This window comes from Amphibalanus amphitrite, unplaced genomic scaffold (genome assembly GCF_019059575.1).
Source record: "Amphibalanus amphitrite isolate SeventyFive unplaced genomic scaffold, NRLGWU_Aamphi_draft 000353F_arrow, whole genome shotgun sequence".
Taxonomy (NCBI): Eukaryota; Metazoa; Arthropoda; class Thecostraca; order Balanomorpha; family Balanidae; genus Amphibalanus; species Amphibalanus amphitrite.
In genome coordinates this window covers 245,971-261,121 of record NW_024881847.1, presented here as the reverse complement: position 1 = coordinate 261,121, position 15,151 = coordinate 245,971, and the positions used below count along the sequence as shown (strand labels likewise).

General features: G+C 48.9%; 1 protein-coding gene across 1 annotated transcript in view; it reads right to left on the bottom strand.

The window, feature by feature from the left end:
- Positions 1 to 15,151, bottom strand: part of LOC122389299 (receptor-type tyrosine-protein phosphatase S-like) — a 128,187-nt gene that overhangs the window by 16,918 nt on the left and 96,118 nt on the right. Inside the window, exons 32-35 of the mRNA XM_043381182.1 lie at positions 7,554 to 7,924; positions 7,128 to 7,330; positions 4,281 to 4,403; positions 3,898 to 4,049 (exon numbers count right to left, since the gene is read on the bottom strand). Of these exons, the coding sequence (XP_043237117.1) occupies positions 3,898 to 4,049; positions 4,281 to 4,403; positions 7,128 to 7,330; positions 7,554 to 7,924 (849 nt within the window). The remainder of the gene's footprint in view (positions 1 to 3,897; positions 4,050 to 4,280; positions 4,404 to 7,127; positions 7,331 to 7,553; positions 7,925 to 15,151) is intronic.

Here is a 15,151-nt window from a genome sequence, read left to right as displayed (position 1 = left end):
CCTGAGGTGTCCTGTGCGACCACAGCCCTCGCACGGCTGTTCCCGTGCTGGGCTCCGCTGGCTTTGACGTGACACTCGGCTGATATTGTGATGACTCTGACTGATGTCTTGCAATATCTCGTTGTTGGCCCTGGAGGCCTCCTCAGACCGGCAGATGTCGATTGCGTTTAGCAGTGACGGGAAAGGCCGAAGAGCCAGCAGCTTGCGGCGTGTGTCTTTGTCACGGATTCCCGACATGATCCGCGTGGTGACTCGTTCATCCACACAGGAGGGACACAGCTCAGCATCCGCTGCCAGTTCCTTGATTGCAATCAATAATGAGTCCAAAGATTCTCCTTCATCTTGCTGACGTTCTTCAAACTTCACACGCTCGATGGCTACATTGTGCTGAACACGCAGATACTGTTCAATCTTGTCCAGGGACGAGTTGACATCGTCCAGGTGGAGGCAGATGCCGACCGCGTGCAGACTGGTGGCGCGCATGTCCTCGGTGAAACAACCTCTCAGGTAGGCGAGTTGGTCTGCCTGACCAAGCGTGAAGATGCTTCCAAGGCGATAGTTATCATCCCAGGACGGCCTCCATAGACGAAACTCACGAAGACTGGCGGAAGATGATAGCTTTGCAGGAGGTGCTACCGGTGGTCGCCTGACCATGTTGTCTGATCGGAGCAGTGCAGAGGCTGAAGCTGCAGGAGATGCTACAGGAGATGATGCGGCAGCAGGGCCTGGTAGTAATAAAGGTGGTGTCTGGCTGCTAGCCTCGCCAGGTGCTGGTGTCCTGGATGCCTCCACTGAGTGCCCCGAAACGGCAGGAGTCGGCAGCTCAACAGCGCCGTTGGCTTCAGCTGACCGCGTGATGACCTCGGGTTCCACCGCTGTTGGCGCTGGCTTCCGGTCAGCTGCAATAGCCATAGAACGGTGCTCCTGTAGCTCCTGGCGAAGGAGTTCGATGTCTCGTTGATGATGCTCGTGCTGTTGCTGTAGCTGCAGTTGAAGCTGTTGCTGAAGCTGAGCTAGCCATGGTCGTGCCGAGCTGTCCTCTTCTTGTTCGCTGGTATTATCCATCTTGGAACTGGAACGTAAGTTGTACGCCATGCAGTCGCTGATCTACCAGTCAGGTCCTCTGGTACTGCTTCGGCTCACTGTGGCAGGTCCGCACATGTCGGCTGCTCCATGTGAGGTTCAGAAGCTGGAGTAGCTGGTAAAGCTGCATTGCCACCGTGGACACCAAAACAGAACTGCCCTCACATTCCGCTTCACAACACACATTGGCACGCACTCCACTCGCAAACCAATCAGAGCTGACATACATACATCGGCAGGTGGGGTGATCAGGTCACGCCACCTACTCACAACCAATCACAGGTGAGCACACCATGATGTCAGATGGGGTGACGCAGCGCACGGCCGCCCGTACCGGATCGAGCCGGTAAGAAGGGAGGCTGACAGGCGAGGCCCGGACCAGAACAGAGAGCAAGCCGATGATACTCAATTTTAACCCGCGCCCGGCTGGGGGTCCTGGATTTCCACGCCCTGCTGGAGGGGGAGGGGGGTGTTTGAACACCCCCCCCCCTTCTAACTCGGCTCCTGGGCCACGATACGCGGAAGGCGGCGTTCGAAAGAGCGTTAAAAATAATGAGGAAATCACTTCGGTCAATTTTTGGTCAGGTCAAAGGTCAGGTCACCACAGGTCATTGAAGGCAAAATTTCGCCGATTTCCAGGTCGAATGTCGACAATTTCCAAGAAGCCAACGCATAACTCGGGAACCAATAGAGCTACAGCGCCGCGGAAAAGCGCATTCGATAGCCCTATTAACGCCCTTTCTGAGTAATCTTCTCAGATTTGACCTAACGTCAACGGTTTTGCCTGCAGAGGGCAAAAACTGCAAAAATAGCCGATTTTTTTCGGAAACAGTTTTTCTGCAATAACTTTTGACCCAAGCCTTGTACGAGCTTACTTTTACCGGCATCGTGTTCTTCTCGTCAAGACGCATCGAATGAACTATAACTTGACCTTATAGTGACCTACCAAAAATGCAGTAAAAAAAACTTCACAAAAGTAAATTCAGCTTGCCTAAAACGCAATTATCTTAGATGACCTAGGTTGACCTTGACCCTGACCTTGACACCTGTACATCGTCGAACAACATGTTCCATGATAGGTGGGAGGTAAGACTGGCAAAAAGGCCGAAATCAAGGTGCAAAAGCTCACAAGGCCCATAGCAAACGCAAGATGTTGAGAATTGGCCATTTGGGTCATGACATGACCTGAAAAACAAGGTCATTTCTCCGAAACCAAAAATTACAGAAACTTGAAATTTTCAGTGGACATCAAGAAAGGATAGAGGAGCAGCTATACGAAAAATCAGCCTTCTAGCTTTAAAAATTTCGAGTGCAGAGCAGAAAGACTACCTGGGGGGGTGGCAACCACCTCGCCCCCCATGTGCGGGCGAGGGCTAGGTCAGGTCAAGTCAGGTCAAACTAGGTCAAATTTTGAAATTGATCTTTTCAAACATAATTGGTGTCTCTCTGATTTAGTTTTTGATGGCGAATCGATCGGTGGTATTTTCATTGTTGTAGGTGATGTAGAACTTTCAAAATTTCCAATAAAAAATTTTGTCATGTGTAGTTTTTGCGGTTTTTCGGCCATTCTGTGACCAAAAACTGACGGATTGCATCAAAAATTGGTATGAGGATAGCAAATACTGGTCTTTATAACAATTATTCCGGTTATCGAAAATGCAAAAAAAAACTTTTTTATAGGTTTTTCCAAAAAAAAGAAGCTTTCGAAAATTTTGGAGTCAAAAACTCAAAGTGTTGAAAATCCGAGATAGGTGCTTTGTAGCGCGCTTCAATATACACACTTCGTGGCTTTTTTCGAGGGGTTTACTTCAAAAATGTAATTTTTGTGAATTTATAAACATTTAGACGGCTTAGACCGAAAACAAAAATGGCTTGTCAAAAAAAATGTCACAAAAACGTAATTTTCTTTAAAAAAAAGCATTTCGATGGAACTTGCGCAGTCCTTGTCAAATTGATGTAGGATAAGGTACCCCAATCTTCGTGGCGATATCTGCAACGGTTTTGGACTTTGGATGATCACGAAAATCCGGGACCCTTTCCCCTAGCGAGGCGCGGGGTATAATGCATGGCTCGGACTGCCTGTTTTTTTTTTTTTTTAATCATGGTGTCAGGGCTGTGACGAAAAACAAGTGGCCTAAAACCGGTGAGAAAACAGGTTTTTGGGGTACCCTAGGTTTGGCTCCTTCAGTCTCTGCCCCCCAGTGAAAATTATTAGACGAGGCCCTGGCCTATGCCTGGGCCTGATTTTTTCAAATTATCAGACGTTATTTCTTATCAGAACAATGAAATAAATTCATCATTCATGATATGAAGATATTTCCAGTAAAAAAGATTTGCTCCGTGGCTCCGTGCTCCGTTGCTTTGAATCCGTGGCAACGTTGGCGACGAATACTTGCTGGCGAGAGCATTAAAAAAAAAAGATTTGCTGCAGATTTGGTCAAATTAGGTGCATTCGAAATGAGCACGTCGTGAAAATGGCTAAGTATTGACACTACCAAACGTGCTCGGTACTCCATGCTACACCGGTCATGCCGTCACTAAACGTGCTCAGTATCACACTGGTCATGCCAGCTGCCGCCGCAAAACTTTCTCACTGCTACGCCTGTTCTTCCACCGCAAATTCTATCACTTTACTGGTTAGTGGTTACGCCAGTTGTGCCGTCACAAAACGTACTAAACTCATTTCCACACCAGTCTGTTCAGCGCATCACTGCAGTGACACAGTGCACTGTGTCATATCTGTTACAGCAAATCGCAACAAAATACTCTGCAGGTAGAATGACGGTGTTGGCAACTGCGCCCGTATGTACGTACCTACAGACCACGGTGGTGACGCCTCCGTAGCTGTGTGGCAGAGACCGCTCGTAGGCGGAGTGCAGGACCACCAGCTGTTCAGCCGAGGGCAGACTTCCGGCCGGGTCACCGAACGGCAGAAGGAACAGACGCACCTCCTGGGAGGTCTCCATCTGTGGCCACAGTCACAGTAACGCAGAGTGACAGTCTGAAAGTGTCACAACTCACAATCACAGTCACGGGGTCATTCTGAGTGAGCTACAGGACCACAATCACAGAATTGCCTGTTGGTCGTAGCCTGTCACAGGTTTAGGTATGGCGAGTGACCCGACTGCCATGCCTGGAGGCTAAGGCGTTACCTGACTACCGGCAGGGGACAGACTTTAATCAAGTCTGGCACCTACCTTTCCGTTGACATAGACGTTCAGGGTGAGGTCGAGCGTCTCCACTGGCTCGACAATTCGGCTCCTCAGCTGAATCACAACGGTACCGAACGTGATAGGCTCCTCCGTGGTCGGCCAAAATACCTGACAACCCCGACCAGCGCCGTTAGTTTCAGCACATGATTGTGTCAAGGCGAAATGAAAACGTACGGGTCTCGCGGGTTTTAGCGGTAGGGTTTCCCCAATGAAATTTAGTAAAATTCCGGCTATATCTTCTTCGTCTAAAGTTTTTAGGGTTGAAGATGCGATCGATTTATTCATACATATAGCTGCCATGATCTTCTAAAATGGCTTCATCGTATATATCGATTAGTTGCTGAGATACCTACAGTCAGAAATGCAAAAATTACCGCATAAGCCCGCGAGAGCCGTACTAGGTATCGAATCTCATTGCTTACAAAACATTTCTACGCGGCAAAGTATCCGCGTCTCGCCACGATGCTCATCTGCAATAACATCAGTCGGATGGGACTCGGCTGGCTCATGAAGTCAATCGTTGAAAAGCTCAGAGCATCGCGTACCAAGGCAGCAGTTACGTTGTGAAACTCAGGGGCGTAACCACACTAGAAAAAAAAGATGCCTTAACCCTCGCATGTGTAGGGGGGGGGGGTCGGATGGACCCCCCCCATGGTTTTTCGCGAATAACTCGCGTAAAAAGCGGCCGATCGCAACGAAACTTTCAGTACCCTCGCATTGATCAATTTGACACCTACCCTGAAAATTTCATGACCCTGACCCAAATGACCTTTGACCTGTGACCTCTTTTCCGAGACCATGTTTGGCCGGAATCGCGATTTCGCGTATGTCGGCTCGCACTAGCCGCGTGTTTGCAAGCTTTTCGTGGTTTCAAACGTTCAAACATGTGATTTGATGTTACTCCCGTGTGTGTCAAGGTCACCTGAAGGTCAGGTCAGGTCATTGACCTTTGGTGACCTCGGGTGACCTCGGGTCACTTTTTCGAGTTTTACATGTTTCTAGGCTAGTTTTTGGAGCTGAATTCGAATTTAGCAACCATTTGAACATTTACGAAGTAGTTTTGGTGACTTCGTAACATGTTACGAAGCTGTCAGAGGCGGTTGACACGTACTACGAATACCCGTCACGACGCCTACTGGTTGACCTGACCTGACCTGACCCGACCTGGTCTAAATGCTTCAAGACATCATCTGTGATCAAAACTAACACGATATTCGTGATCAGCACCCCGAAAAACCCCTTAGCAGCCACACATTACGACTTTCTAACAGGTCCCGATTTTCTCGCCTTTGGGGTCATTGACCTGACCTGCAAGGTCAACCAATGACCTAGGACCTTAAAATTGGGTATCATCGGCTTCCTCTCGTCACGGGCAACACGCTCGTTTTTTCCGCGAAGCTCTAGCTCGATCAGGGGCCAAACGGCAAGGGGGGGGGTCCAACCGACCCCCCCCCCCCCTACACATTAGAAGCTGGCAAACGCCGCACACATGCGAGGGTTAAGGCTCATAAGGGGCCCCATCATTTCAGGGGGCGCCATCCTTCGCAGGGGAGCCATCGCCTATAAGGGAAACGAGGTGCGAAGGAGGGGCGCCTCAATCCTTCATAGGAAAGCGGGCAGTGGAGTAGCTAGGGGGCCAGGGGACGTTCCCCCATCAATTTCAAGGGCCCCGGACCCCATGTGACATGTGACGCCGCTGACTGCTGAGGGTCCACGCCGGCCATATTTAAACTAGAAGGGCCCCACAAGGCTCGCAAGAGCACCTCATGGGCTCCTAAGTAGCCACGCTAATCTCCATAAGGGCTCCATGCCGGCTACTGAGGGCCCTTGGCGGCCTCTGGAGGCCCCTTGCCAGGATCTGAGCCAGGGTCTCTTACCAGGCACTGAGGACCCTTGCCGACCAATTAGGGACCAGTAGCTCTAAGGATCCCACGCCCGTCTGTGGTGACCTCACATCAGTTTCTCTGAGTGCCCCATAACGGTGACTGTGAGGGCCCTCACCGGCGTCTCTGAAGGCCTATACACAAAACTCTGAGAGCAATGGCATACACCAGCGCTTCCTACATCAGCAATTCTGAGGCCCCTACGCTGGGGACTCACTAGGCCTCAGCGGGCCTCAGAGTACCATGCCGGTCTCTTAAGGACCCTACAGAGCCCCTGAATGCACCACCGACCTTGTCGGCATATGAATGGTTTGCATGTTGCAACAGCAGCTCTAAAGGCCACACACACGCCTGTGATGGCCCTTAACTAGTGTTTGAGCGCCCTCACAACGGCGCCTGTAAGGGCCCTCACCAGCGACTGTGATAGCCCCACACTGGCACCCCGGAGGATCCCACACCAGTGCCTTTTAACGCCCTATATCGGCGGCTCTGAGGGCCCAACACCGGCATCGCTGAGGGTCCCACACCTGCGCATCTGACGGCCACAAACCGGTGACTTTTAAAGGCCAACCAGTGATGGTCTCTGAGGACACCATGGCACATGATTTCTGAAGGTGTCCTGAAAGCGGGGCGCCTGTGAAACTCAGGAGCGCCTGCATGCAAAAAGGGGGCGCATGCATTCGAAAGAGGGGAACCTGTGAGGCGTATAGTGTAGGAGTGGCGCCCATATGCAAAAAAAAAAAACGGGCGCCCATAAAGGAGGGGTGGTGCGCCGCCTGCGGCAAATGTATAGATACTGAAAAGGGGACGGAGGGGGGGGGGGCGCCTTCGGCGCCCGTAAAAAAAAAAATGGTGCGGACTTTCCGCACTGTCCGCTAATGTAGGTGGTTACACCCCTAGTGAAACTCGGCATGTCGACAGTAATGCATGGCTTCTTGTAGCCACTCACGTCATCAGGCTCCAGATCGTTCATGACCACCACCGTCTGCGACTGCTTCTCCACCACCATGTTCCAGAAGACGTGGCGTCGCTTCGGCAGAGGCGCCTCCGTGGCAATGAACGCGTCCGGCTTCTTGAAGCCTTGCACAAAGACAGCGTTGACGTAGTTGTCGCGCAGACCGCAGCTATGGAGGAAGACGCGACTCTTGTCCTCTGCCGGCAGCATTTGGGGTTCAGTCAGAGGATGGTATTATCTTTTTTTGGAGGGGGGAGGGGGGAGTCAGAATATGAAACCATAAGTACAGAGTGTTTGTTCGACAATGCGCTTGACAACCTACTTGAAATATGCGATCGCACTTTTGGAAAGCGGCGAATTATAACGTGTTCGCTGTGAACACGTGTCGCTTTATTACCGAACGCATGACAGACCGCTCACCTGGCAGAATTTCCGGCGAGCGGTTCTTGCCCTCGAGGTTCTCGGCGCGTGCACTGGCGTACGAGGCCGGCGGCGGGTTGGATGCCAGGAAGCTGAGCTGCTGCTCCAGCTGAGACGGACCGTCTGCCACCGATTTGAGCTGCGGCAGCCGGACGGCCAGCTGGGCGGCCGGCACTGACGCCGACGGCGACACGAGCAGCTCGACGAGAACCTGGTGCACCAGCTGGTACTGGGCCAGGCTGGCGCACAGGTTGGCCCGCTGCTGGCGCACCACCGTCAGCTGCCGGTACACGTCCACCGCCTGCTCGCAGCGGCCCATCTTATGCAGAGCGTCGATCAGAATCATCGTGCCGGTTTGTGCCACGCCAGCGCTATTACCAAAAAGGAAAAGGGCGATGGCCCACGGCGTCAGGCATGTCGTCACCGGGTATAACAGCACATAAGACAGACATGATAGGCCATCAGCTGAACAGGAAACAACTGCCTTATAAACCTCTAGCAGTTCATTCGCTCATGTCGGTTATTACACGACGGCATGGATTTCTAGAGACCACATTAGCCAAAGAAAGTGTGCACCATGATTATTACGAGCGAGCGAGCGAAGCGAGAAAAGCCAACTCTCGTAACATAGAAATTTATCAATATCAGCCAAAGTCACGCTTCCTCGAGGCCTATATCACAGCATCCACGGCCCGTTTCACTTGCGGCTGTTTTACAGAGTAGACCAAGCATTTCGGAATTATTGGTTTTCTTAGTACAGCCCTCTGCAAACGGCGTCGTAGGCATTCTTTTTTTTTCGACAAAACCGAGAATAACGCAAATTCTATGCTAACGGTCACTCGGACATCGTAACAGCAAGACGCTCGAGACTCCGCACCTTAGATTGGGCCTATTGTGGTATACATTTTCCATCTAGTTTGGCAACAACACACAAAAGTTTATATCTGCCCCCAAAACAAGCTTTTGCATTTTGTTGCTACACTAGGCGTATACTTTGTACAGTGATAGAAAAGAACCAATCGAAGGAGTGGAGGATAGTGCATCTATATATATCCCTCGCCGGACCTATTGGTTTTCTACATACGCGCCGGCCGAGGGGGGGGCGGGTACGACCCCCCCCCCTCGCCGTTTCGCCCCTGGTGGAGCTAGCGCGTCGCGGAAAAAACGAGCGTGTGCGCCGTTACGAGACGCAGAGATTGGTACCCGATTTTAAGGTCCTAGGTCAACCGGTGACCTCTGAGGTCAGGTCAAGTGCCCCAAGGTACGGTTCAGTTTTTGGTGAATAATTTCGCAAAAAACGGCCGCAGAGCGCCGATTTTGGCAGCATCGTGTTCGTCTCGCTCAGGTGCGTCGAATGATATACTTTTTGTCCGGGTCAGGTCAACTTGGGGTGTTGACCTCAGGTCAAGGTCAGGTCAGCACCCCCAGGTCACGAAGTTGGTCGAAAGAGGTCATATCGCATATCATTCGATTCGGCAGGTCTTCCTGAGTCCATTGGTGGCTTTCCCGACTCGCTAGCTCAATTTGATCAAGAGTTATTGACGAAAAACTAATATGACCTTGATGACGTCATAAATGACGTCACGCAAGGTCAACATTGTAAAAGTGACGCATCTAACCTTGCAAGGAGTGCATCAAATCACGATTCTGTGTGCTTGAGATAGTTGGAGATCGTTCCCGGCGCCAGAATAGCAATTTGAATTTTTCCCCATTGACTTATAATGGTGAGGTCACGAAAATGACCTGACCTCATATGACCTTTAGGAAAAATCCGAGATATACAAGTTGTGGGACTCATAATGGATACTAGATCCTGCAAGTTTCATTTCCCTGTGACATCTCCTCTGGCAGTGAGGGCGTTGCGAAGTTGCGACATCTGAAGACCGTGCAGAGGTTCACTTATGACGTCATAGGTCAGTGACCTGACCTGACCCAAAAATGCGGTTGGTGTCAAAAGATGCGGCTTGGATCAAAGGTCAGGTATGCCAAGTTTCAGCTCTCTATCGCCAGCGTGTTCGGAGCTATCGCGAAAAAACCCTATGGGGGGGGCGGCACCCGCCCCCCCCTCGGCCGGCGAGGGATATGCAATGAGATCCGACCGAATGATAACTTAGCCTTTTGAGTTATCATCGGTTTTGTCGAAAAAAGAATATCTACCACGCAGTCTGCAGAGGGCTGTAGATACATATGCCCCGGCCGATGGGGGGGGGGGGTACGACCCCATCGCCGTTTCGTCTCTAATGGAGTTGGAGCCTCGCGGAAAAACAAGCGTGTGCTCCGTTCGAGACGCGGCCATTGGTACCAAATTTTAAGACCTCAGGTCAACTGGTGTCCCTCATAAATAGAAAAAACATGATGAGTCAATTTTTTTTTTGTGTGGCGTCTCTATAGAAGGCGTCGTCACAAGTCAGTTGGAACTTGTATTGTATCGTACTGTATTGAACAATCATGAGCGATCCACATTCTCAAAGTGCGTGGCGATACTTGGAAGTACAGGGTGTCCCATAAGTTCCTTCTCACCTAAATTTTTCTTTTAGAGGCTCTCTTATTTAAAGTCACGCTTAATTTATTTGGTAACTGAGTTTTTTGGGGTTGCCATGGCAACTGTGAATATGCTCCACGGTAACTAATTCGTCTAGAAAAAAAAAAATGCTAGAGAGTTCAATTCCTGTGGCCGCAACATAGAGGTCTCCGATACGGGTACGTCTCGGTATTTAGTCCGTACGTGGGCCATTCGCGACGGTTGAGGGTGACTGAGGCCATCCAGTCCGTAGCCAATGTCTGTCGCTAACTGGACGCACAGTCAGCATGTGACCCCGATGATTTTTCGGTAGTCAATCGCTGCAAGTTTATGCTCTTTTTTGTCAGCTCTCAGGAGTGAGCCATGTGGCCAAAACTGTGTGACGCTGAAGTGGCCGTCAAAAAGGTCCTAGCGTTAGAAAGTTGGTAAGCAGGCTTTTCAGGATGGATTACCAGCTGTCCAATAGTATTATTTTGGGGTATATAACTCACGGTCAGTTGGGCTTAAACTTAACGGAGGACGCAAAACAGTCGGAAATGTCTTAAAATGGCCAAACATTTGTTTCGTTATGCTTGAGGCTAAAAAAAATGGAGGGCCGATGACATCAATGTGGTCATCTGGACTACCTAGTCCGTGTTCGAGATAAAACACCCGTCCAAACCCCAAAACGGTCCCATATGGGCGACGGAAAAGGCCTTCGTGTCATCCCGCTTTATTCCTATGCAAAAGGCCAGGGTCACGGTAATGTGGGGTAATAGGTATGCGTCCCAGACGCTGATCAGGTTGCGCCATTGATACTCCAGAATCAGTGCTGGGACGCAGAATGCTTCTCCAAGAAGATCTAGGAGGAGTTTCAGCCTTTATTATTATTACATAGACGTATTGATATAAATGGGAAAGGCAATGGGAACGTGTTGTTTTTATATTAACCCTCGCACGACCAGGCCATTTCTCATAACACGAACGACCAGGGGGGGGTTGTTACGACCCCCCCCCCCGGCGTTTCGAAAAGGAAGGTCGTAGAGCTTAGCGGAAAAAACCAACGGATTGCTCTCAACGAGATCTCGCGATTGGTGGTATATTTTTTGGTCCTAGGTCAACATTTGACCTACTTATGACCGGTCAAAGGTCAAATTTTCCGAAAAAATCAAACTTTTTCAACTTTGCGCAACGATTGCGGCAACACGGTGAGAGATATTAACTTCAAACCTTCAACAACGTATTCCCCACTCAATTCTGCATCATATATGGTGTTTTTGGTGTATTTACCCTATAAAAGTAAGAGGCCTATTGCTGATGAGTGATATGGTGTCACATCACCCTCCGGTGTTTATCCCGATTCGTCGGCTGTTGACCACTGCTCCGCTATAAATACTGTAGGTAACGACTCAGAAAAGTGTATTTCCAACTTCCAACAATGTGGATAGCATCAGCAGAAAACCTCGGGACTCGGTACACACTTCGTGAAAATCCGGCCGGAGGCTGTACCTCTTATGACGTCATAACTCCGTGACCTGACCTGACCCGGTCAATTTTCTTGCACCACACGATAGCCAATGCTTGCCCCAACATGCATGGGAAGTTTCATCATGATCCATCAAACAATGTGGGTATCACCGGCAGAAAACCTAGGGATTCGGCGCACACGTTTGGTAACTGTCGGCCGGAGGCTGTACCTCTTATGACGTCATAACTCCGTGACCTGACATGACCCGATCAATTTTTTCGGCAAAAGATGCGCAAAGGTTGCCTCAGAGGGTACTGAAAATTTCAGCCCGCTACGACAAGCCGTTTAGCGTGCACTTCGAAAAAACCTCAGGGGGGGTTGATACAACCCCCCCCCTAGGCGTTCTAGGGTTAAAATTGGTTACACATGTGTTTCGGGAATAATCCCTTGATCACACCATATAAAAGTAGCTATATCCAAATACAATCGAGGATTGTTTCGACCCCGTTCGACCTCGATTGTATTTGGATATAGCTACTTTTATATGGTGTGATCAAGGGATTATTCCCGAAACACATGTGTAACCAATTTTAATATAAAAACAACACTTCCCATTGCCTTTCCCATTTATATCAGTTTCAGCCTTCTATGTAGCCTAACTCGAACCGAAAGTATGAACACATTTTGGGGGGAGAAAATGGCATCCGGGAGGTCGTAAGCCCATCTTCAAGCAAGACAGTGCATCAGTTCAGTGCACACTGCACAGGTCAAGCAAAGCTTAACCCGCGCACCGACGGGGGGGGGGGGCGGATATCCGTCCCACTGAGGTTTTTCGTAGATAGCGGAAAAACCGCGGCGCGTAGCGCCAGGAAATTTAGTACGACTATTCTCTCATTAATTTTACACATGGTGTGCAAGTTTGAACCTCCTAACTTCTAAGGTCAGGTCACCAGGTCACGTTGAATGACCCAACCTCAAGTCACTCTTTTTCAACTTTGTCACCGTGCCAGAGCTACAGTAGATGTCGGAGACCTTTGAAAGTCGCAGGATGTTATAAGGTCATTAGTAGCTACAATTTTGATATCTCGGAATTTTGATATCGATGACCTAAGGTCAGGTCAATTTCTCGACCTCCCCATTATAAGTCAAAGAGGAAACATCAACTCCCTGTTTTTACCACTAAAACGGGTCGGAATGGCCCCATAAACCATAGGTACATGACCTCATATACGATCAACCTTCACAACCTTGAGGTCTGTTTTGCTGTTGGGCAGCTGTAAGGTCATGTGACATCATCAAAGGTCACCAAAGTTTTTTTTTGCCAATAACTCCGTACAGGAACAAGATACAGCCGCGCGGATGGTCTCATTATGTTCAACTCGTCAAGGCGCATCGAATGATATACATGATGACATCAAGGTCACGTGACCTGAGGTCAACCTTTGACCCTGACCTTTCGAGGTCAACATATATATCATTCGATGCGGATTAACGAGAGGATCACGATGATGCCCTTAGGTTGTTCCTATCGTGACTAGTTCGAAATTATTCGAGAAAAAACTCTCCATATCTAGCGCCGCCATTTTGACTTTTTGACCCCTGTGACGTCATCTTTGACCTGACCTTAAAATGACCTAGTAAAAATTCTAGACCTTGTCCATGCGTATCCCATGCCGTTTACCGCTTGTCGCTATCTTGCTTCGTTCTCGACATCTCAGGGGGCGCCGCCCCCCCCCCCGTCGGTTCTAAGTTGGCGCAGAGTGCAGACCCTCGTCGGTGCGCGGGTTAAAAGCAGTGCCAGGAGGCTGTGATAGGCGTCTGTGGCAAGATCACATCCCAGGCAACTCATCGGATCCAAATTTCATAAAAATGTGTTGGGAATATTAACCCGCGCGGGGCTGGGGGGGGGGTAAATTTTACCCCCCCTCGCGAATTTTTGCGATATCTAAAAAACGGCGGCGCGCAGCGCCGCCAAACTTTCAGTACCTTTTCTTACATCAATTTGACACGTTCCCTGAAAATTTGAGCGAAATCCGTCGGAAAATTTTTGAGAAATTGACGTTTTAGTGACGTCATGTTCGTCATTTTCGCCTCAAAAAACGGCAAAAGTTCAAACGCCGCTAACATCTTCATTTTTAAAGGAATCAAGACGTAACAAAAAAGGTTATACGTAATTTTACTTTCTCTATCAAATGGCTATCTCGGTTTTTTGAAAATTTTGGATTTTGGCCTAATTTTTTTTCAAAAAACTGACTTTTTTGGGAAAATCATTATAAAATCCAAAATTTTTAGTCTATCGAAAAAACCGGAATATATATCAGAGAAGTGGTCTATGTGCACCTACATACCAAATTTTAGAAAAATCGGTTCAAAAATGTGGGAGTTATTCAAAATTTTATGACGTCACGACACACAAATTTTTTGAAAAATGACTTTTTTGGAAGTTCTAGACCTCGTACGGAAACAAAAATAGCACCATTCGATTTGCCGTGAAAAACTGCATCAGATAGACACCTTTTTAGGCCTTAAAAACCAACTTAAAAATTTGACCTCACTTGACCTGACCTTGACCTGACCTCGACCTGAAATTCATCCAGAGGTGGTCCATATCACTTATTGAGTGTGCCTATTGAATTCTATGAGTAAAATGACCCATAAACATGTGTCGCACATGCCCTTTTCTATATTTTGTTTTTTGGTGACCTGACCTGACCTGACCTGACCTTGACCTTGACCTCTGAATGATATTGTATGCAACGAATATTGTCTTGGTAGCCTAAGAACACGTTTTGGGCGATCAGTCTCAGTCCATGACTCCATTCTTCGGCAACTACGGTGCAAGGCCGATACTGTAGAATCTTGCAATTTGTACCCTTGACCTGACCTTGACCTTGACCTCAAACTTTAAATTAAATACATGTTTTTAGTAGTTCGTGATGAGAGCTTTCGATTGGCGTTTGAATTTTCCAAATCGGACCGTTAGTTCGGGAGATAACAGGGGGGGGTAAAATTTACCCCCCCCCCCAGCCCCGCGCGTTCGGCTGGAGACCCCAGCCCCGCGCGGGTTAACCTTCGCCCCAGTGGGGGGGGGGGCATATGTTACCACCCTGTCGCGTTTTTTGCGTGTAAATAAAAAACCGCGGCGCGTAGCGCCGCGCCGCTTCAGGTAGCTTTTGTTACATCAATTTTGGACAATGTGTGAAATTTTTGACCCCAGGTCATGTCAGGTCAGGTCACCAGGTCAAGTTAACTGACCAAGCCTAAAAAAAAGTTTGCGATCATGTCCAGCCTGCAGTTTTTGTCAGAAAGGTTTCAAACTTGGTGGATTGCATGATGTTATAGACGCCTACAATTTTTATATCTCGGATTTTTTATATCTGTGACCTAAGGTCAGGTCGGTGTCGTGACCTTACCATTATAAGGCAATGGAGAAAAATGAAAATGTCTCTAGATCCGTGTGTACGCATAGGAACAGTCCAAATATTTCAGAATCACAATGATTTGGACCACCCGTGATGACCAAGGTGTCATTTTTGCTCATAGCCTCTAGAAAGGTCATCCGAGGTCATTTGAGGCTACAAACAGATTTTTGCCAATAACTCTCGATTGGAAAGAGATAGAACGCTGGGG